The sequence below is a fragment of the Haliotis rufescens genome, unplaced genomic scaffold (assembly GCF_023055435.1).
Source record: "Haliotis rufescens isolate VD_foot unplaced genomic scaffold, xgHalRufe1.0.p SCAF_23, whole genome shotgun sequence".
NCBI lineage: Eukaryota > Metazoa > Mollusca > Gastropoda > Lepetellida > Haliotidae > Haliotis > Haliotis rufescens.
This window is the reverse complement of record NW_025963924.1, coordinates 12,318,097-12,342,707: the sequence shown is the minus strand read 5'-3', so window position 1 is coordinate 12,342,707 and position 24,611 is coordinate 12,318,097. Positions and strand designations below refer to the sequence as shown.

The following is a 24,611-nucleotide window of genomic DNA, read 5'->3' as shown; positions in this document are numbered from 1 at the left end:
GTTGCTGAAGACCTATTGTAACCCGGATCTTCACGGATAAGGGCTACAGTGGGTATATGATGGTAGGTGATATGTGCTTCAGCCCTTATGTCGCCAGTCTCAGGGTCACAGTGGTCAATGACTCCCGTTTTCATGAATGTGAACCCCAAACATAATTCCTGAGTCTCCAGGACTCACAGACCGCCTCCGTGGTCTAGTGGTAGAGCGTCCGCCCGGAGAGCAGAAGGTCCGGAGTTCGATCCCCGGTCGCGTCATACCAAAAGAAGTTAAAAGATGGTACTTGTTGTTACCCTATCTGGCTCTAGGCATTAAGGGGCTAAAACAAGGACTGGTCGGCTCGGAGTCAGTATACTGTGTCTGAGTGGGGTATTCATGTTAAACTGCGGCATGGTATCTCAGTGAGCTAGCTCTATAAATCGGCATCAGTCCGGACTAGTACAAGCAGCCACACAAACGCACACACGTGCATACACGTCGCTATATAAGTGCAATAATCTTGGGCGCGACGTTAAACCCCATTTCACCTCACCTCCAGGACTCACAAATAGATAGACCCACGTAAATCCCTTGAATGAATTTTTATGTCTTTACATTTTCAGTTCCAATGATGGCGGATATAATTTTTGTAAAAACTAATTCTTTGTATCCTTTGTGGGCATTCCAAGGAGGCCAAATGAAGAAAACTCCCAGACAGATACATTTTTATCAACTTTTATGTTGAAATAAGTGGAAAACGTATTGATATTAGAACGATTTTCTTTCATCAAGTTCCTGCATGTGGATAAAACTCGTGCAAGTGAAGGATGACCCGGGATCACCATCCCTGATCCCCGTTTCCCAAACCGATCTTAGCCATACTGCTATTGTACGCTTACGTGAAATCTCTTAGCGCCAGTCTCGCTTTGTGGAAAGATGTCCCGTTGGTTCATAGCGCTACGACTGTTGTACGTCTATATTAAAGTATAGGAGTAACGATAAAGTACTGTAGTTGTATAGACGATAGGGGTACGGCCTCACTCGCCGTGGGCCAGGGCCAGCTCCTGACTATGTTTCCATGTTTCCAAGTTTTATCAGTTATGTGATGTCATCACTGGATCGCCATGTTTGGCTAGCAAAATGTAGCAAGTGCTAAAGTTTTGCAAAGCAGTTGCTACATTTTGCGAGTACCTTCGGAGAAATCGTATTTCGATTTCTAATATATAAATACAATTGGTGCCTCTTTGTGGCGGATGTGATGCAATACACATATGTGTTATTCCAGTTTTGAAGCAGAAAAGAGACGCAAGACTTCGTGATTTATTATTTTATTACATTTGATGACTATTTTACAAAACGACAAAGAGTAAGTGAAGGACAAAGTGAAGCAAGACAAAATCCAGGATTTGTCTGGAAATAGCTTCCATTAATGTGATATGCTTCTGCTGAAGCGGCGGAAAATCTGAATGAATCCTCATTTCTGAAATACTGCAAAATAATGTGGTTTGTAGTACTGGACAAATCCCGTACCCAAAATTGTAGTTCAGAATCTCTAAAGACTCGTCATCACCATATTCTTTGTCACCATGTTGACAACCCTAAAACGAGTTAACATACTGGATTTTGTCCCCGGAGATAGAAAATGAACGATGCAGGATATAGAGTCGGATGAGGTATGATCGCGAGGTCCATGGTGACGATTAACTACATTCAAATATACACCTGGAAAATAATTGAGCACCGCTAAGCATTTCCATATTTATTTGAATTTCTTTTAATCGTATCCCGTATTAAAAAATGGTGAAAAGCATGTCTCTTTGTTCACAAAGTGACCTACTCATATTAAAGTACAGAAACCGAAATTGATTATCTTATGACATACTTTGTAACTACTCCATGGCGATGGTTATTTGAAAACCATTTCAATCCTTCCTCTGCTTCTTCGCATCACATGACACGACCACCTGGAGCAACACACGCGTCTTAGTCAGGTATCGAGAGTATCTTAAATAAGTATCAAAATGAGGTCAATGTCATAAGTTGATATTTCCAAATACAGGGAAGTTCGGAATGTATAAAATAAAGGCGGGTGCCTAACGTTTTCCAGGTGTACATGTCTATATAACTACTGTGGTTAGCTAACCTTACAGAAGATGTACAAAACATATATACACTAGATCTGTGTCATGCGTACAATTCTTAAACTCCTCCTGAGGTCTTTGAACACTTCCAGAAACCTTTACGCTTTCTAGGTTCTTCTCCAGCACAAAATGTATGTCTTGGGATATTATGATTTGGTCAAAATGAATCATCCATTTTTGAAATTATGATATGTTCTGTCCTTTTCGGCTTACATTATCGAATTTTCTTGGATATGACGAATGGAAAATCGTGACATTAATCCCTGATACAATCCACAGTAATTATTTGAAGACTTCTTCCTGTACAGTTCCAAGGAAATTCACAGCATACAACCAAGTGGAACAACATACAACCAATCAGAATGTTCGATACTGCATAGAAAGATTGCACAACCAATCACACGCGGCGTAACGAACGCTCTATGGCTGTCCCCTGGCGCCATCGGCGGTGTCGTCTGTTCTTGTCTTCAAATCGGAGCCGTCTGCTGTGAACCTCTCTCCAGTGATGCGATCCTCCACACGCCTCGGCTGACCCGCTCCCGGGGCGAATTTCTGGAAAATAGGGATAAACATTTAGTGTCACAAGTTGTGCATGCATCACAGACAGTCGTCTTTGGCGACAGGCGACAAAATCTTTTCCATAATCATTAGAAACTTCTGCTGAAAGCAGAATACATTCCGACTACGTCACAAGCATGTGTTTAAGAATCACTGTTACATACTGATGATACCATAATCATCATAAGACATATCTGCGAACAGTCCATTGTACGATTCCGTTTGTTTGTTGTTGTTTAACGCCGCTCTCAGCAATATATGATGGCGGTCTGTAATTAATCGAGTATGGACCAGACAATCCAGTGATTGACATCATGAGCATCGATCCACGAAATTTGGATACGATGACATGCATCAACCAAGTCAGCGAGCCTGACCACCCGATCCCGTTAGTCGCCTCAAACGACAAGCATAGTCACCTTTTAAGGCAAGTGGACGGGGCCAAAAACAGTTCGTTTTATGTTAGTACGTTATAAGCGTGTTCGTTATAAACGTAGTTTACTGTATATCATAAGCATGTGTTTTGAAAGCTATCAAAAAGTGATGACACGTCATGGAAACTATGTACAGCTTCTAAACTGCAACTTCAAGATGAAGCGAATTGCTGCAAACTTACTGATGCGGCGTTAATCAATAGCCACTCACTCAAGACAAAGCCCAATGTTGCTTTTGAGCTGATAAAGGTAGGTTTGTATTTCAGTTTTACATTATAGTGTAATGTACTACACACAGCGGGAAATAAACATATATTGATCGGAAACATTCTGTAAAGGTATTAACTGAGAGTGTAATATACTTGCTATTAAATATTCCGATAAGTGAACAGCGATGCACCTATCAGGAGGAGCTATATTACATGCCTGTTTAACGCATCTATTAGAGTGAGTGAGTTGGGTTTAACGCCGCTTTTAACAGTATTCCAGTTATATCGCGGCGTGTCAGCTTAATATGGGAGGAAAGCCCGAAGTGATGTAGGTCTCAGACGTTTACCACTTCGGTGAAACCCACGAGCACGGGTATGGTGCTGACAAACCTAGAAACATAATCGGGGCGAACCGGGATTCGAACCCACAATCATAGGTTTCTCGCGTGCCAAAGGGACGCAATTCTGCACAGCGAATCGAGGCGCCTTAGACGACTGGGCCACCCGTACCCTCAGCGGGAGATATATTACATGGCTGTTTGACGCACCTATCGGCGGGAGATATATTACATGCCTGCTTAACGCATCTGTTGGAGGGAGATATATTACATGCCTATTTGACACACCGATCAACAGGAGATAAATTACATGCCTGTTTGACGAACCTATCAGCGGGAGATATATTACATGCCTGTTTGACACACCGATCAACAGGAGATAAATTACATGCCTGTTTGACGAACCTATCAGCGGGAGATATATTACATGCCTGTTTGACGCACCTACCAGCGGGAGATATATAACATGCCTGTTTCACGCATCGATCAGCGGGAGATAGATTACATTCCTGTTTGACGCACCTATCAACGGGAGATATGTTACATGCCTGTTTGACGCACCTATCAGCGGGAGATAGATATATTACGTGCCTGTTTGACGCACCTATCAACGGGAGATAGATATATTACATGGCTATTTGACGCACCTATCTATGGTCTACTCACTGTCGTTCTCATCTTGCTCACGACGACATCAACGATCAGGAAAATGACGGCCAAGATGGCGCCAACAAGAAGCAAGAGAAAGGCAACACTGAGATCACGTGGGAAGAGCTTGAATACTGTCAAAGGTGCATCTCTCTGCTTCTTGAACTGGGCGTTGGCATCCGGGTCTCCACATCTGCGCGTGTCCCACCACTTCCGGTGCAGAGCTGTCAGCTCTCCGCTCTCCCTCAGCTCCAGGAGGGCCTGGTTGACCTGCTGTCCAAGACGGGAGCCTTTCCGAGTAGCCAATCCTAAACCAGTTGGGAAGTGGTTGGCTCCGTACACCATGACGTCACAGTTGTAGGTCGCAAAGAAGCTCGCAGTGGCAGATTCCATGAACATGGCGTATTCTCCTGCAGAGGATCTGACTCGCCTCACTCCCTCCTCGGTTGAATCGACGAAGGTCTGTCTGCTGTCGATGTAATCTGCTAACCGTTGGTAGAGCTGCACCGGACTTGTCCTCAGAGTTCTGAAGGAGTTACCTCCCCTGGTGACTCCGACATTGACCTCGCCGTCAGCGAGAAGATCGTTGACATCCCGGAACGGCATCGACGGCAGTTTCTCCTGGCGCACCAGCAGGAAGGCCGTCATGTTTGCGATGTAAGCAACGATGGCAATCAGGACGAATATGAACCAGAATACTGCCAGTATGCGACCAGACATTGACCTTGGCGATTCTCGGTAACCTGGAGGAGTAGAAAAAAAACATGAAAGAATACTGACGATCGAGATGGATAGCTCATACAAGGCCACCATTAGTTAGAGCATTTTGTTACCTGAACACAATTGTACCACACGTTGTTACGAAGATGCACTACTCAAAAGAAGTGAAAGAGCATCCGACTCTTTTCATACGACTGTAGTAAATCAGTCATGACATGACATACCAGATTAGGGATTAGGGACCGACCTTTTAATATTCGGGGGTGGGTGGGTTGGGGGGCTGGGTTTATTAAAAAAATATATGTATATAATCCCCCAGAAAAATCGATATAATAATTATGCTGATGACTCTTGAAAAAGAAATTGCCTGCCAAACAAATTACATTGTTGCGACGTGATATCCTTTTTAAAAAATAAATAAATATCTAGTTTTGAAACTGTTGCTGACAAAATATCTAATCTCGATACAAAACCCCAGTCCCCGCCCCAGAATATGAAATGGTCAGTCTCTTACCTATGAAAAACACTCGGGCGTTCTTTAACTTCTTTCGAGTAGCATTTATTGGATACATAGGCATACTATACTTCTTATAAGCCCATGATTTGTGATTTCGTTCTTGGATGTTGATTGACTGTCAACGAATTTCTATCAGCGTTCCAAAACACCAGAAATATATTTTGAAGATTTGTTAATATAGTAAAACGTTTTGAGGTTGGACAAATATTTTACTGCTACATCGGAAATATAGATTATATCAAGTGAAGAACAGTCTGAAATGTTAGCATCTGACGTGTCGCGGGCTTATCTAACACCGTCCATATATCGTCGTTACGTATAAATATAAAACGACAACGCCAGAGAATAACGTTTCGCGATTATCCATCTTCACGAGGAAAGGGATGTAACTGACTGTAAAAGTCCGTAGCGCCACCAGAGTTATGTCCCTTCTCTGTCTCTCCTAGTGACCAATCAGATTCCACCTCTCATATCACTTTCATTTGCTTCAAATATAATGGCGTCGCAAAGTGAAGGCGATCTGATCGATAATCAAGTCTTACTTCACGTAAGCACCTTTATTAAAAACATGAAAAGATTTGGAAAATATCTGTTGTGGCTAAGTTGTCGATCGGTACACATGTTTTGCAAATCCTGCAATCGACCGAAATATGGACGGCAGTTTACGAACCGTATGTCATTTTCGAAACGCGATTTTGACTGGACTTTGCATAGACTTGTTAGTGAAGCCGAACTGTAACTCCATAATTTTAGCCTAGCTCGGCAAGGTTGGAAACGGAACCTTTGGAGTCAGATAACTTCCTTGCCTCGGGAAGATGCGATTTTGACGAATCAGAATCCATTGGGCGTAAAAGGTAAAATAGCGGTGAAAATTATATGAAAATCAGTGATGACACCAAGTGTTGCGCGCGCGGTAAAGGATATCACATCAGTAAATGTTTCCCATTGTTTATACTCCATGATTTCTTTCCATCACCATATGTGTGATACATCAGTGTTGAGGCTAAAAGAAGGAAATGCGGTGGTGGTGGGGGCGGGTGGTGGTGTATGGGGGGAATATAAAAAAATATTTTAATCATTAGTATTTTCAACAACGACAACAAAAAAGTCCTACCTTCCTCACTTTCCTCAAAAACATGTGAAACATTTATATTATGTTATGAGTACACAATGCCATTACGAAAGTGGTCAAATGTAACAAATGTTATATTTGGGGTACCACTTTATTAGCAAAGTACATATTCTAGTACTTTTTGGGGTTGAGGGATTCGAACCCACACTCCCAGAGTGAGGTTCCTACTCGCCAGCAGACAAAGTCAGCGATATAACCCACTCAACCACAGAGGCTTCCACAAAAAGTCCGACAACTGATTTGTTACATTTAAATTATTGGGACCAAACCATACCTTGCCATGTGAGTGTACTGAAGACGAACATAAGACTGTCCCTCAGTCCAAAACTGTGTCTGGCTCCCCGGGGGTCCCGGCCTGGGGGGACCTGGCTCCACTCGTAGGGGTCGAAGCGGCCGATGACAATGAAGAGGAACGAGACAACGAAGAAGGCGACAAGGATGAGGAACCACAGCTCGGTAGAGAAGGGTTCCACCATGAGGCCCAAACCTTCAGGGGTGTGTTCCGGCTTCTTGACCAGGAGGCGCAGGTACTGGTTGAGGTAGGACCCGGTGAAGTCCACTGCCGCCTCGCGTTCTGGTGTAATGGTCAAGTCAGAAGCAGCGATGTCCGCTTCCTGTAATACATGGTGATATGTTACATACCGAATCTAGGAGGATCTTTGGAGGATGGAATCCTGTGAATATCAGATGGATTTACAGGAGGAAAAAATATCGAAAATCAATTGCCCCAGAAAATTCTTAAAAATACAAATAAGAGAAATTGCCTGCCACAAAAATTAAATTGTTGCAAGCGTTGTTTCTTTTTAAAAATCAGGGCCCCGTTGCACAAAGCCTTCTTAGCGCTAAGGTGATCTCCCATACTTTAACACTGGCTTACGATAGTCGTAGCGCTAAGATCGCTTTGTGGAACGGAGCCCAGGCTCGTAGTTTAAAATAAAAAATATATAAAAATATCTGAAATAGTAGCTGTAGCTGAATTTTTTTTTATCTAATCTCAAAACAAAACCCCAGCCTCGAAGCAGCCTGTCCCTGACCAGAATCCAGATATCTTATTCAATACACTTAAAAAGCATGGCAGAATAGAAACAGAATATGTGTCTACGTGATAGGATCCCGCCCAAGGATATAACGTACTGTATTCCTTGAGCTGGAGACATTACACATGCTCTAATTTTGTTTTGCCCACAAATGTCAAACCGATTTCTACAGGCTTCCGTTCTGATTTGATTTGAACTTGTTCCAGTTTTAGGAAACCATAAATCTGAGTTTTAGACTACATCAAATGTTGGATTAGAAAGAGGAAACAAACTATCAATGCATGCTTCGAAAATAGGAAATATGCGGCAATGGATTTCTGAACGTCGATGGATAGAAAAGTTCTTCTACTGGATCTGCATCCTCGGTACCAATACTTTTTCAGCGTTCTGGTGGACGATGCTCTCGAAGACGTACCTGTCTCTGAAGCTCGCCGACCATGCCGTTCCAGACGCCCCTCGAGTCACGTGATCCGTACAGGCCGTCAGCTGATGGCCGGATGTCGTACCGGAAGCGGAGCTTGGAGGCGATCTTCTCCAGGACGTCGACCACGAAGCCTTCGTACCCACCTCCCTCCTTCATAATCACATAGGGCTGGGACTACAACATCAGACATGGACAGTGTTGTCTTTTGATAGCGTTTGTTTGTTTGTTTGTTGTCTCAAGCCATATTCAGCAATATTCCAGCTATATGTTGATGGTTGTGAATAATAGTCTGAACCAGACAATCCAGTGATTGATATTGTGAGCAACGATCCACGCCACTAACGACACCGAGCCTTGGTTAAACACGGGTTAATATTTTTAAAGCGTGTACATTTTATCACCGTCCTTAAAAAGGTTGTACATAATGTTGATATCTCATATAAGAGTGAGTGAGTCTGGTTTAACGCCGCTTTTAACAGTATTCCAGTTATATCACGGCATGTCAGCTAAATGTGGGAGAAGCCCGAAGTGATGCAGGTCTCAGACATTTACCACTTCGGTGAAACCCACGAGCACGGGTATGGTGCTGACAAACCTAGAAATATAATCGGGGCGTTCTTGTTCCAGTTTGTTTATAAATGAAATAGTTCTTGAGATGGAAGAGGAGTGTCCGTTTGGTGTACAGCTCCATCCAGACATTATCAACATCCTGTTACTTTTATTTTCAGATGATTTGATACTCCTTGGTGCTAGTGTTTCTAACCTTCAGAAGAAACTAAGCGTCCTTGAGAACTTTTGTAACACTCGGAAAATGTCAGTTAATATGTCCAAGAACAAAGTTGTTGTATTTAAAAATGGTGGTGGTTTGTCACGTTTCGAAAAGTGGTTTTACAAAGGGAAAAGGGTTGAAGTTGCTTGCGGTTATACTTACTTGGGTTTGTATTTTTATAACAGGCTTAACTGGTCTAAAACTCTTGATAAGATGCCCTGCAGGCGAAAAGGGTGTGGATAACTATCCTGAGAGGCACACATTCGCTACCTTTTTAACCTTTTTAACCAGATTTCACTTCCAAATTTTCGATGCGAAGATCATGCCAGTGCTACTGTATGGTGTCGAGGTCTGGGGGTATGAAAATGTTGAAAAATTGGAAACTGTGCAGTTATATGCTTGTAAACGCTTTTTGGGTTTAAAATTATGCGCATCTAACAACGCTGTATTGGGCGAGTGTTGCAGATACCCTATTCGTGTATATGCTTTGACCAGATGTGTGAAATATTGGCTGAACATACTGAAGATGCCAGACTTCCGTTTACCAAGAAAGTGCTACAATATGTTGTACCTGTATGATGAACATGGTCGAGTTAATTGGGTAACTAAATTAAGGAATTGAATTGTAAACTTGGGTGGGGAGATGTTTGGAGGTTCCAAATGTATGGAAACCAAAAGGTGTTTCTTAATATGTTTAAACAACGCTTGAAAGACAATTTTCAGCAGATCTGGCATAGCGAACTTCTTGCAAGTTCAAAAATGTCATTTTTTGCTTGTTTTAAAACTTATGTTAAATGTGAACCTTATTTGTCATTCTTAAATTCGCAAAATATGAGAACAACCCTCACGAGATTCAGACTGAGTTGTTATACTTTGGAAATTGAGAATGGACGACATTATAAAATTCCAAGAAATTTAAGAAAATGAAAACTTTGTAAATTAGACTGTATTGAAACCGAGTACCACTTCCTGCTTATTTGTCCATCGTATGTCAAGTTACGGCAACTATATCTCAAAGCAAAGTTCTATTGTCATCCTAACATTCATAACTTTAATATGCTTTTGTCATCACCAGATACATATATTATTACAAATCTAGCAAAATATCTATATTATGCAAATGAAGTAAGAAATGCGAAACTGAAAGCTTAAAACCTGTCTGTACACACCTTTTGTTCACAAAGGCCTGTGGCCTATATGTAGTGGAAATAAAATGATTGAATCGGGGCGAACCGGGATTCGAACCCACAATCATAGGTTTCAGGCGTGCCTAAGGGACGCAATTCTGCACAGCGAATCGCGGCGCCTTACACGACTAGGCCACCCGTGCCCCCCTTATATAAGAAATAAACGACGAGCAGCGCCCCTCATGGTTTATTGTCCCTGCAGTGTTTTATTGTACGATGAACAACTCCCACTCGTCGTCTATTTCTTAAATAATTAATACCCCCTACTAGCCGTGTATACGTATAGCAGTAGGGAGTAGGTGTTGTTGGGTCACCAGCACTAGTTCGTACAAGGGTCGAACCGTGAAGATCCGGGGTAGAATAGGTCTTCAGCAACCAATGCTTGTCGTAATAGGCGACTATACTTGTCGTATTAGGCGACGAACGCGATCGGGTGGTCAGGCTCGCTGACTTGGTTGATGCATGTCATCGATCCCATTGCGGTGATCGATGTTCATGATGTCAATCACTGGATTGTCTGGTCCAGACTCGATCATTTACAGACCGCCGTCATATAGCTGAATGCGGCGTTAATCAACAAACAAACATTAAATGGTCAATATTTGATAATTTGAACAGTGTGCACGATATCTGACAAAGACCTACTCGAAGGTGAGTGTGAGCCGAAGTGCTGATGAAAAATATGACACAAATAGAGTGAAGAATACGGCGTTAAACAACAAACAAACAAACAAATCGTACAAGGGTCACGGGTGGAACGGTTGTCTGGGGCACTAACATATGTTCGCAGGAACTCGCTGTACAGCGTTGCGTCCCATTGACGTGCCAGAAACCTATGATCGTGGGTTCGAATCCCAGATGAATGTTTCTGGGTTTGTCAGCTCGTGGGTTTTCACCCAATTGGTAAACATCTAAAACATTCATCACTTCGGGCTTTCCTCCCACACCAAGTTGACACGCCGTGATATAACTGGATACTGTTCAAAGAGGCGTTTAACCCAACTCCTACAAAAAAAGTACCCACGGGAATGCAACAAAAATTGTGATGAAGCGTTTTAATCAATCAAGACCAGGGTTCGATTCTCAACATGGGTACAATGTGTGGAGCCCATTTCTGGTGTCCCCGCCGTGATATTGCTGGAATATTGCGTAAAACCATACCCACTCACTCACACACTTACTTTAATCAAGGAAATGTTCACGATGGGGTTTTTTTATTACTATGCTGGAGATATGTAGTTCAATTGATGTATGACCCTAAAAACTTCCCCATAGCACTCAACCGTTATGCATGAGTTATGTGAAACCCAATATATAAACAACGTATTTAGTCTGCAGTCTTACCGGGACGGTCGTCACCGTGTACGTCGGGGCTGATGGGGTGCTCATCGTCAAGTTGGGACTCAGCTGAAAATAAATACAGAATTTTGTATTTAAGAAAGCCATTTTCACCATGACCGCTGTGGATCTGTATGTCCGAGAATACCACTTGCCTTTCTGGATGTATTGTAGTTACCATATACAGTTATGTAGGAAGTGGCTCTCTATATCCCCCATCATGAATGGTTACACAGCGATATCTTACCACTACATCCTTCGAAACATCCGCGGTGGCGTTGGGTAGCCTAGTGGTTAAGTGTTCGCTAGTCACGCCAAATGCCGGGATCAATGCCAACATTGGTCAAACGTTTGGAGACCCCGTCGTGATATTGTTGGAAAATTATAAAAAGCGGAGAAAACGCCGACTCATTATTAGCGTTTTTAGCATAGGCTTGTGATAGACGTAGTGCTATATCAGTGGTATAAAAATATAGGTCCCCAGCAACCTATGCTTGTCTAAAGGTGAGGTGAGGTGAAATTGGGTTTAACGTCGCGTCCAAGAATATTACACGTATATAGCGACGTGCATGCAAGTGTATGTGGCTGCTTGTACTAGTCCGGACTGATGCCGATTTATAGTGCTAGCTCACTGAGATACCATGCCGTAGTTTAACATGAATACCCCACTCAGACACAGTATACTGACTCCGAGCCGACCAGTCCTTGTCTAAGCCCCTTAATGCCAAGCACCAGACAGGGTAACAACAAGTACAATCTTTTAACGTCTGTTGGTATGCCGGGGACTCCGGACCTTGCGCTCTCCGTGTGGGCGCTCCACCACTAGACCACGGAGGCGGCCTGCTTGTCTTAAGAGGCGACATAATGGATCGGGTGGTCAGGCTCGGTGTCTTGGTTGAGTGGATGAAACGTATCCGAATTACATGGATCGATACTCACGGTGTCCATCACTGGATGTCTGTTCGAGATTCAATTATTTACAGGCGCCACCATATAACTGGAATATTACTGAGCACTGTGTGAAACAAGACTAAGTTAAACGCGGCTGGCACTGTTTAGTTTTAGTTAAATTACGGTATTGTTACATGATATTAAATATCATTTCAACATCTGTGTCCCTGGGACAGTTTGACTGATGTTTCTTTTTAGTGTATATAGAGGGCGGTGGGGTAGCCTAGTGGTTAAAGTGTTCGTTCGTCACGCCGAAGACCTGGGTTCGATGCCCCACATGGGTACAATGTGTGAAGTTCATTTCTGGTGTCTCTCGCCATGATATTTCTGGAATATTGCTAAAAACGGCGTAAATCAATACTCACTCACTTAGTGAATATGGCCTCATGTATGCTGGTACACATATGTACAAGGAAACATTTGTCAGGTGTCTTGTCAAACAGAACATCGTTATTACAGCTATTGTATACTTTGACCCCTTGTAAAATATGCTTCAGCAAGACGTGCTTACTCTTTTCGCGAACACCTGGTGTCATCACTATGTTTCAGTGATCCATTCATATACTTTCCATCACTATTTTGTCTTTTACGCCCAACATAATCTATTTGTTTAGCCAGAAAATCGTCTGGTTATTCTCTGGACTTGACTGTTCTTATTTACAGCTCGTCTCACAGAACAGATTGAAGAACTTTAAAGGTATACCCCTCCCCTCCTAAAAAAATTTGTTTATAATAATAATAAAAAGAAGAAGAATAAAAACATCTGAAACTTGAAATTAAAAAACCGTCTATTTAATAACTCGTGTGACAACTGATGCCACGCACTGCATAAGCGATATGTGTTGACCAAGGACATTGCTTTCAGTCAATAACATCCCTCAAAAAATGAATTAAAATATAATTGATCAAGTTTACACCCGTTCATAAAACTACCGATCTCATCTGCTGTTACTATACAGTAAACTACGTTTATAACGAACTGACGGATATGACGAACTTATTTTTTGTCCCGGCCACTGCTGTATATATTCTATACATACGCTTATAACCAACTACGGTTATAACGAAAAACAATTGGTGGCCCTTTGAGTTCGATATAACCGTAGTTCACTGTATTTAAGACCATGAACATATCAAGTATCCGCCTGGCTATTCCAGAGCAAAGAACCAGCGTCTGTTTATTTACACCAATCTAAATATGTCTGGAAGGGGGGTATTGTTTCCCGCTTTGACACAGCATGGCGCCCGTCAACCGGCTACGCACGGCTCTCTTAGAAGAAATCAGAAGGTTTAGCAAGACAAACAACCTTCCAGAAATGTCAGTGCCTGCCTATTATATTGTTAACATGTTGGTATTATCAAATAACAGCACAATGGGGGCCGGTTGGTTCCAGAATTGGTAGCAATGTAACTGCAAGATGCCAAGACCATGCACTACGGTGTCTTGGAGAGGAACTGGGTCACTGGGTCGAAGGCATGTGCTCTGAAAACACTTGCCTTCATTTCCTGTTTAATATCAGTGAAAGGTTTGTGGTCTGTGGGAAAGGAGATATGTGGACAAATGTGTCATTGAAGGAGTTCCATGTAAGGAAACGAAATGCTTGTTTTTCCTTTCCATGACACTTTCTCAACAATCGATGTGTATTTTGAGATTTCGCGGAAAGATCTGTGCTTCAAACAGGGTTCACATTTTGAAATTTATTACGTTTTTGCTCGAGGAATATTTTCTAAATCTGTGACATATTTCCATTCATAATAAACAATGGTACCTCTTTAACCCGACCTTCCCTATCTCGATATAGTGTTTAAGACGATGTAACTCAAAGGTCAGGGGGAGATTCTCATCGTGCTGCGAAGTAATATGTCTTCCCTGCCTTGTCTCGAGTGTCTCTCGAATAACTCGACAAGTCTCCATTACTTTGGCAAGTCTAGATTCCTTCAGTTTCAGGGATCATGATGTCAATCACCGGATTGTCTGGTCCAGACTCGACTATTTACAGACCGCTGTCATATGGCTGGAATATTGTTGAGTGCGGCGTTAAAACAAACACACAAACAAACAGTTTCAGGGATGGTGGGGTACACGAGAGGTTAAAGCGTTCGATCATCACGCCGAAGACCCGGGTTCGATTCCCCAAATTGGTGCAATGTGTGAAGTCTATTTTCTGGTGTCCCTTGCGTGGTATTGCTGGAATTTTGCTAAAAGCGGCGTAAAACCATACTCACTCACTTTTATGATTTCTGAAAATGAACAGATTCTCTGGGCTCCCTCCCGTAATATATTAAAAATCAGTTTAACCAAAAATATCGTTAAAAAATACTTTCATTTCAGAGACATAATTCCTGACTTCACTTTCATAAACGTTTCCGCCATGTGTTTCGTGCCATTTTCAGCCAATTTAATTTAAAACATAATCCTTGTTTAAATGACTGATGGCAACTCATAAATATGCACTTCCTCCTCAGTCATGTACGTGAAGGTGTATTTACCATGTGATCTCACCGGAAATACATGTTAGGTTGAGCCCTTTACACAAACTGTCGAGAGTGCTGCCAACATGGAACACGGAGGAAATGTTATCACGAAATGAAGTGACGCATTGGTCGTTTGTACTTTACTCTCAATATACTGGGAGACTCGAATTTATGTAATACATCCGTAATTATGTTGGAACTTATGGGATGTCATGACAATGGTCCTTCGGGGGTCCCAGGCGGGGACGCGTAGGTCCCAAATGCCCCACTCTAGTCAAAGACAAATGAGGATCGGGTGTATGAAATGTCATCTTCGGGAGGCAAGGGAATTAACTGACTATGAAAGTCAGTTTACTCCCTTACCTCGGGAAGATGTTTGTTTGTTTGTTGTTTAACGCCGCACTCAGCAATATTCCAGCTTTATAACGGCGGTCTGTAAATAATCGAGTCCGGACCAGACAATCCAGTGATTGACATCACGAGCATCGATCCACGCAATCGGGATACGATGACATGCATCAGCCAAGTCAGCAAGCCTGACCACCCGATCCCGTTGGTCGCCCTTTACGGCAAGCATGGGTTGCTGAAGACCTGTTCAACCCCGGGTCTCCTAGGGAAGATGATAAAATGTGGGACCTGAAATGTCATCACACCCCCACGGCTTGAATCATTCAGCCAACCACGGATTATTTTTCGCGAACACCTGGTGTCATCACTGATTTTTATATATCAATTCATATAGTTTTCACAGCTGTTTTGCTTTTTGTGCCCGAGTGGTTATTCTTCCAATGTCGCCGATATAACTGAATTATTGCTGACTAGCGTAAAACAACATTCACTCACTCGCTAAGGACAAGGTAGACGTGAGATCTACCCTGTCAGAAACATGAGCACAGCGGATGCTTGCTGCGCTCTCTCTTCAACTAAGACTAATTGATTCCGTTAATGAACGTTCTCGTGGCACACATTACACATGTGTAGAACCCTATGAGGGAGGCACAGCATGGAAGCAGGGTCTGCAAGGTGTGTGGGTAGTCTGTGTTGGTCCCCGGGGACTAGAGACACACCTCCCCTGTGGGGCAGGGCAGATTGGTTAGGTAAAGGTCAGAGGTTGCCTGTGGCCACACAGCTGGATGGATACAACATGCACGGGTAATCAGCCACACGGAGGGAACCTGGACATCTGCAACCGCTCCTATAGTACACAAGGTTATGTGCTACACCCAGGGCTTCTGCAACCCCTCCTATAGTACACACGTCCAGGCTATGTTCTACACCAAGGGCTTCTGCAACCCCTCCTATAGTACACAAGGCTATGTTCTACACGCAGGCCTTCTGCAATCCCTCCAATAGTACACACAAGGCTATGTTCTACACGCGGGCCTTCTGCAATCCCTCCCATAGTACACACGAGGCTGTGTTCTACACTCAGGCCTTCTGCAATCCCTCCCATAGTACACACTAGGCTATGTTCTACACTCAGGCCTTCTGCAATCCCGCCTATAGTACACACAAGGCTATGTTCTACACTCAGAGCTTCAGCAATCCCGCCTATAGTACACACTAGGCTATGTTCTACACTCAGGCCTCCTGCAATCCCGCCTATAGTACACACAAGGCTATGTTCTACACTCAGGCCTTCTGCAATCCCGCCTATAGTACACACTAGGCTATGTTCTACACCCAGGCCTCCTGCAATCCCGCCTATAGTACACACAAGGCTATGTTCTACACTCAGGCCTTCTGCAATCCCGCCTATAGTACACACTAGGCTATGTTCTACACCCAGGCCTTCTGCAATCCCGCCTATAGTACACACAAGGCTATGTTCTACACTCAGGCCTTCTGCAATCCCGCCTATCGTACACACTAGGCTATGTTCTACACCCAGGCCTTCTGCAATCCCGCCTATAGTACACACAAGGCTATGTTCTACACTCAGGCCTTCTGCAATCCCGCCTATAGTACACACAAGGCTATGTTCTACACTCAGAGCTTCAGCAATCCCGCCTATAGTACACACAAGGCTATGTTCTACACCCAGAGCTTCAGCAATCCCGCCTATAGTACACACGAGGCTATGTTCTACACCCAGGCCTTCTGCAATCCCGCCTATAGTACACACAAGGCTATGTTCTACACTCAGGCCTTCTGCAATCCCGCCTACAGTACACACTAGGCTATGTTCTACACCCAGGCCTTCTGCAATCCCGCCTATAGTACACACAAGGCTATGTTCTACACTCAGAGCTTCAGCAATCCCGCCTATAGTACACACAAGGCTATGTTCTACACTCAGAGCTTCAGCAATCCCGCCTATAGTACACACGAGGCTATGTTCTACACTCAGGCCTTCTGCAATCCCTCCCACAGTACACACAAGGCTATGTTCTACACTCAGGCCTTCTGCAATCCCGCCTATAGTACACACTAGGCTATGTTCTACACTCAGAGCTTCAGCAATCCCGCCTATAGTACACACAAGGCTATGTTCTACACTCAGGCCTTCTGCAATCCCGCCTATAGTACACACAAGGCTATGTTCTACACTCAGAGCTTCAGCAATCCCTCCCACAGTACACACAAGGCTATGTTCTACACTCAGAGCTTCAGCAACCCCTCCTAATGTACACACAAGGCTATGTTCTACACTCAGAGCTTCAGCAACCCCCCCCCCCCCACTAATGTACACACAAGGCTATGTTCTACACTCAGAGCTTCAGCAACCCCTCCTAATGTACACACTAGGCTATGTTCTACACTCAGAGCTTCAGCAACCCCTCCTAATGTACACACAAGGCTATGTTCTACACTCAGAGCTTCAGCTATCCCGCCCATAGTACACACAAGGCTATGTCCTACACGCAGGCCTTCTGCAACCCCTCCTATAGTACACACGAGGTTATGTTCTACACCCAGAGCTTCTGCAATCCCTCCCATAGTACACACGTCCAGGCTATGTTCTACACTCAGAGCTTCTGCAATCCCTCCTATGGTACACACAAGGCTATGTTCTACACTCAGGGCTTCAGTTATCCCGCCTAAAGTACACGCAAGGCTATGTGCTACACTTGGGGCGTAATTGTTTCTCGCAAAAGCTGAAATAAGCATTGTTTTAAAACATATATCTGCCACAAGTCAGGCTGGGTGTTCTGAAGCTCTAACTTTAACAAAATGTGTTATCATACAATGGTAAGTGTTATCAAAGCAATAAACCAATCAGATGAACCTTGTTGAACGATCCGATAAATAGCCAGTTGACGTCACCAACGTTCCCCTATGTGACTAGATAGTTGTCTCCGGATGTGCGAGTTGAGGTGAATCTGGGTCTAACTCGCATCCAAGATTATTGCACTTATATAGCGAAGTGCATGCACGTGAGTCCGGACTGATGCCGATTTATAGAGCTAGCTCACTGAGATACCATGCCGCAGTTTAACATGAATACCCCACTCAGACACAGTATACTGACTCCGAGCAGACCAGTCCTTGTGTTAGCCCATTAATGCCGAGCGCCAGACAGGGTAACAACAAGTACCATCTTTTAACGTCTTTTGGTATGACACGGCCGGAGATCGCTCTCCGGGCGGACGCTCTACCACTAGACCACGGAGGCGGTCTCCGGAAGTGTGAGTGCTTATGTAAACAAATATGGCTGCCAATCATTTGGCACTATGACTGTCATAAATGGAGCGGTTCACCAAGACTTTATATAATCACGCGGTTCTAAAGTTAATGTAGTGAATAGCAATATGTCTTAAACTTCCATTATTTTAAGAATAATAAAGAGAGTTTTACCCTCGTGTTTTCCGCATGGTAAATATCATATAAACAGCTAATAATATCTATGTCTCAAACAAACACCTCATTATTGTATTCACTGAATTGACAAACACATCAAATCTGAGTGTTCCGATATTTCCCTGTGATAAGCTGTACGCAAGCGAAGTTATATTTGAAGGCCGTTACATGTGTATATGCTGAACGGATTCTTTGATTATTAAAATAAACTATGCTGACTTGATGAGTCTGAAGTCCTAAGGTATATGTACAAGTTCACTGTTGTCTGCTTATAAAAGTGCAATGTGTGTGGCCCGAAAAGTATTTCTTAACAAAAGAAACGTACAAATTATACATTTAATGAAATGCGCAATTTTCTAAGTACTAATGACACATTTTGAACAGTTCACCAGGAAAGACTCTTATAGACATGTTGTGAAATACAGAAGCACACATGAATACGGAACGTCATGCGTGTTAATCATCTGTCACTTACATAGTTTCACAATGACTGGGCACGCTCGTCTATAAATCAAAGGCGTCAACAAAGTTTAGAAATTGAATGTTTCACAATAGATTCAGTTGTCATGGCAATGTTATTTAGACAGTGGCAAACACATGACGAACCGGGCGGAAACAAACTCCCTATCTGAGTCACAACAGATTTATTAATACGGTGCCCTTACAGTCTCATGCGAGTCTTGTCAGAACCGAGTAACGCGTCGCCCAGAAGAGATTTCAATATCCCCCTTTACATGTGTCCCGCAGTAAGTGCGTTTGGAATTCCTGAAAAAACTGCAACCACATGTGTCAATACACTTTCACAATAGTTTGGAACGCGGCCGAGCGAGGGCCGTCTGTCATTGAAACATCGACACCAGACGATCGTGGCCGCCATGTTGAAATTCAAACCCAATACCGGAAATGACGTAAAACATTTTCGAAACATTCGCCGTTGCTATTTCTGGCATGTTTTTTCGCTACATAATGTAATCCTATATACTTTGTATGTGGTTTGCATTCTATAAACCACGTGACTTTGATAACAGATGGGTATTTATTGACATAATGTACTGAATTGCAATCATTCAAAACAGATGGGAACCTTGAGACGCATATGATGATTCTGAGTAGATTGTCAGGAAATAAGACCGCAAATCAAAATTCTGGAAACTGGAAGATGTGTTGTTATAACGGTTACTCTAAGACAATGTTGGACGTTTCTTCCACATATTGATGGCACTTAGATATGAAACTATGACCTTTGTGTAAAGACCAGAAACGTGCGACCCCTGGCGGCGCTCATGCTGTATAACTCTGGCTAAAATTAGAAACGTACCGATAGTAAACCAGCGTATATACGATATCCGTGCCACTGTTAAAAGAACACAACATAATCTATGACCGCGGGCTAAAATGAAGATTGTTTGTCACAGATTGGAACAGATTAAGCCACGTTAAACCAGTACGACATATGATACTCGTATTGCTGGTTCATTGAGGGATTGATAATTGTCAATATTTTTGGGGTGTGTTAGCCATTCGTCAATTTCTTTTTTCAAAATCGGACATGTTTCTGTACTACTCAAAAGTACACCCGCCTTTTTTTCATATGACTATAGTTTTTCTGTCATGGCCTTCAGGTGTTTTTTTTTACTTCTTTTGTGTGGTATATTTGACCACCCGCAAGTTTGTGTCCGATTGTTCACCTCACGCCCAAAAATATATTAAATGAAACTATGGCAATTCATAATTTTGGATTTACCGAAAAAATATATTAAAAATGTTGTCATGAAATGTATACTCCTGTAACTGAACCTATCGATCTGTGAAAGTCAGTTAGTCCTGAACTATAACGGACGATTACTTGTGAGGAAATAACGGACGATTTCTGGTGAGGACATAACGGACGATTACTGGTGAGGAAATCTACATGTGTCTTTACTGATATTACTCCATATCCGTTCACTGACGTATACACCATCCGGATCATCGGGTTTCTCAATACTATGAGCTAATTGTCACCCAAAAACGTCACCCACTAACGGATCCAGAGGTATGTGGGGTAGGGGATGCGGGTCCCCCCCCCCCCCCCCCCCCCCCCTTTTCAGACACCTCCTTACATGTTGACCGCGCTGTGTGCCATGCCACTTTTTTCAAAACCTGGATTCGACAACAAAAGGGAATTCTACCTGTTTCGGAACATTTTAAATGTTTTCCATTATTTGATTACGTTTCAAGTATTTTAACATAACATATTTGAATTTAATATTTTTAGGTTTACAGGTGCATATTTAGGTACAAGATGTTTGTAATTGTTATGTTTCACTCATGGTCGAGGTGGATATGTCTTCCATTAGCTGTCAGTTTGACGGCACGGTGTTTGAACAAGAACTTGAGTCAACATGGCATTCGCTGGCCGCGCTGGTGTCTAACATCCATGGCTTCACCGTTTACACGTGCATCTTGGAGGCAAGAAAACAACGTGATCTTTCAAATGCTGTCAAATGTGGGACACATTCCCGATACAGCCTATCTCCATAGTTCAGCGTTGTAATGGCCCCATTGCGCATCTCATTGAATATAAAACGTCAACGTCAAAGAATAATAGGTTTCGATAATCTGCCGAAACAGACTCCATTGGTCTAAAGGGCACAATAGTGGTAAAAATCATGAATGGATCACTGAAAATCAGTGATAACACCAGGTGTTCGCGAAAATGGTAAACACGCCCTGTCTATTCGTAGCACCTGCCATTCACACAATTTACATAAAAATGTAAGTATTTGTTATTTGCCCGACGCCAAACAGCAGTTCCCCTGCCATCAGACGAGGGTCTTTAAACAATTAAGTCGACCTGGACCGGACAATAAAAAAAACCCAAAGAAAACCGACCCTAAGAAAATCAATGTTATCTTCTGCTTAAACCTTGATCCGTTCGTGGTGTATTGTCGGAAGGAAACCCTTGTCAACTCAACATTTGGGCATGAAGGTAATCTCACGTGTTTGTTTCAAATAAAGGGCTTCATCGTCCAATCGTTAATTGCTGACTTTTAAACATCCTTGACAAATATAGCATCCGAACAGTGTCACCATGGAAACAAAACTTTATTCAATGAAAACACACTTTGTACCATAACAAGAATCTCCACAACGTGTCTGACCCTGACCTACGGTTGCGGTTTGAATCTGATGAGGCACAGGTGCATGACCTCGACATATTGTTCTGCGATTCCAAATAAGAACTACGCATTGTGTTATTTCATTATTTGATTAAGAAACTGTTTGACACATTGAGCTATTCCCTTTACTTACGCCATAAGGGGAGACAACTTCAATTTACGGCTTCATTACCTTACCAAGTCGCCCACACACTCACAACTCCTACCACGCATTACCTTGTCAACATGAACTTGTTGTTATACAAGTTGCATTTCTTAATTTCACAATCACAATGTAACACGAACCATAATGGTAGCACCTTTGAAACCACGGAACTGACATCATGTAAAATGGGAAGCAGTGTTGCCTATAAATTCATTTAAAAACAAATTTTAAACTTTCAAATTAAATCACTGATTGAGATCGATTTAAACATCTTTCTTGTCATGTAATATATATTTTCAAATAAGAACCCAGTAAAGATGCTGAGACAACTAAAGTAAATCAAATAACAAAATCTTAGATTTAAAATACACAGACAAATAAGCATACGAAATGCTGAAAAAAAAACTTAACATGCAAGACACCTGACAAGCACAAGAAATTAACATACGTGCAAAATTAAAATCAAATTAATCACATAAAAACATATTAAGATCGTAGGTATAAAAGAAGTTTGACTTACAGCCATTACTAGAGTTGTTTACGTCCAAACTGTGAGCCAAAGTTCAAATGGCCACCTTCACTCCTCCTGTCGAACCGAATACTGATTCTAGCGGCCCGCCAAAAGTGCCCGCAAAACTTGTCCCGGAAGTAATTGCTCTGAGCATGACATTACTGGAACCATATGACAGGAGTGCTTTGGCCAGACGGATAATAGTTCTCAAGTTCAAACTGTTTTATTCTCCTGTTGGACTGGACCTGATAACTCGTATAGCAACGATCAACTTGGACGGGTAGAAAGACAAAAAACAGACACCAAGATTAACAGAGACCAAAATTAAACTTAAATTTAAATATCTCGCATAGAGTTATAATTAATGACACAGATATATAATGTTAATTTCTATCGAAACATGCTATCCCATATGATATTTACATGGATTTTCACACCTCCTTACTCACTGGCACTGAAAACGTTTCGAGTGGTGGGTATTACCAGTAGCAGAGGACATGCTTGCCCTTTTCGCGAACACTTGGTGTTATTTTCAACTGATTTTCAACGATCCATTCATGTAATTGTCACCACTATTTTCCCTTTTACGCCCAAGGGAATCTGTTTGGTAAATATTCTAGACTGATTATTCTCTGGCGTTGACGGTTTACGTTCTGTTAGTAAAGAAACTGACCCCTTAAGATCCGGAGTAGAATACGTTTTCAGCAACCCATGCTTGCCGTAAAAGGCGACTGTGGTAACCCTGTCTGGTGTTTGGGGATGAAAAAAAAATACTGTCCTTACACTGTGTCTGAGTCGGGTTTCCATGTTAAACTGCAGCATGGTATCTCTGTGGGCTAGCACTATGAAACCATTAGTTTGGACAAGTGCAATACTTGACTTAATATCTAAGGACCCCTGAAGATTCGGGGTAGAATAGGTCTTCAGCAACCCATACTTGCCATAAAAGGCGACTATGCTTGTCGTAAGAGGCGACTAACGGGATCGGGTGGTCAGGCGCGCTGACTGGGTTGATGCATGTCATCGTATCCCAATTGCGTAGATCGATGCTCATGATGTCAATCACTGGATTGTCTGGTCCAGACTCGGTTATTTACAGACCGCCGTCATGTACTGCTCACTCTTTACATACTCCCAGCTCGAATGTTTATATGTTTTATTCATTGCTTCATCCACATCGCAGGGGTTGAAAAAGTCTTTTAATATTTACCGGAACCAGGCTAACCGTCAAATATTACAAGCCGAAATTTCATAACTTCAAACACCATTGTTATTATTTCAAACTCCTTGAACCTTATTTCTTTCTGAAGTTCGTCAAAAGGTTTACCTTAATTTGCTCGTTAAGAATGAAGAATATTGTCTCCACGAAATAAATGTATTTTAGTTCCCTTCCTTTGAGACAACACTGGTAGGATGTCACTGAATTCGCAGAGGAAATATCACCGTACACTTTATTACACCTACCGGATGTCCTGATCCCAAAATAAATAAACACATTTTTTAATAATATCAATTTTTTTATGAAAATAAACTCAATAAAAAAGCTTAAAAGGATAAATTAAAATTTAAAAAATGAAACCAAGCATTTAAAAACTTGAATCTGATAACCATGTAAACACTTTGTAAACGCTCGATCGATTATTTTTGTAATATTTGACAAAATGGCACACAAAAAATCAAATTCAGTTGTATGATAATCAAAAACGACAATGTCGTCGTTCGGTTCGAATCTCATTCGATATGTTTGGAAATGGATTTGAGCACAAAACGCATCTTTTTCTGATTTTGAGATAATGTTGATTACGCGTTTCAGTATGCGACTGTATAACCAAGCTCTGATGCTATAGGGGCTGTTATGGCATAATTGTTAATGCGTTTCCCACAACGAAAAACATTCGGGTTCGATTTCCAAAACGGTTCTATGCATAACTCAATTATCAGAGTAGCGGCGCTTCCCTAGCCTTGCTCCAAGGCTGTACTGAAAGAAAGTCCTTGGATAAGTAGTAATTCTATCCTCCTAATAGGAAAGTCTAGAATGTAGTCAGTTAAGACACCAGTCACTAATAGGAACAACTTGTTCTTATTATTTACATAATCTAGAACTTATGATTTAAACAAATAATTATTGCCTTAGAGACT

At 42.3% G+C, this 24,611-nt stretch overlaps 1 protein-coding gene across 2 annotated transcripts; it reads right to left on the bottom strand.

Annotated features, from left to right (window-relative positions):
- Positions 1-1,288: 1,288 nt before the first annotated feature.
- Positions 1,289-22,618, bottom strand: LOC124133088 (glutamate receptor 2-like). Of its 2 annotated transcripts, none has more exons than XM_046497333.2 (6): positions 22,482-22,618; positions 11,435-11,497; positions 8,126-8,308; positions 6,948-7,287; positions 4,323-5,047; positions 1,289-2,669 (listed from the first exon to the last, which is right to left on the bottom strand). In XM_046497333.2, exons 1-6 carry the CDS (start codon positions 22,485-22,487, stop codon positions 2,538-2,540), a joined length of 1,449 nt encoding a protein of 482 aa, XP_046353289.2. In that variant the 5' UTR covers positions 22,488-22,618; the 3' UTR covers positions 1,289-2,537. The 2 variants fall into 2 exon arrangements, with proteins under 2 accessions (XP_046353289.2, XP_046353290.2); XM_046497334.2 differs by having other exon boundaries at positions 2,533-2,669; positions 4,304-5,047.
- Between the last annotated feature and the right edge of the window lie 1,993 nt (positions 22,619-24,611).

Excerpts from the sequence above, each read along its gene's own strand:
- LOC124133088 (XM_046497333.2), bottom strand. Across the intron at positions 8,309-11,434 it reads ACACGGTGACGACCGTCCCG|TCCCAGCCCTATGTGATTAT; the intron begins GTAAGACTGCAG and ends CTGATGTTGTAG. Across the intron at positions 5,048-6,947 it reads CAGTACACTCACATGGCAAG|GTTACCGAGAATCGCCAAGG; the intron begins GTATGGTTTGGT and ends CTACTCCTCCAG.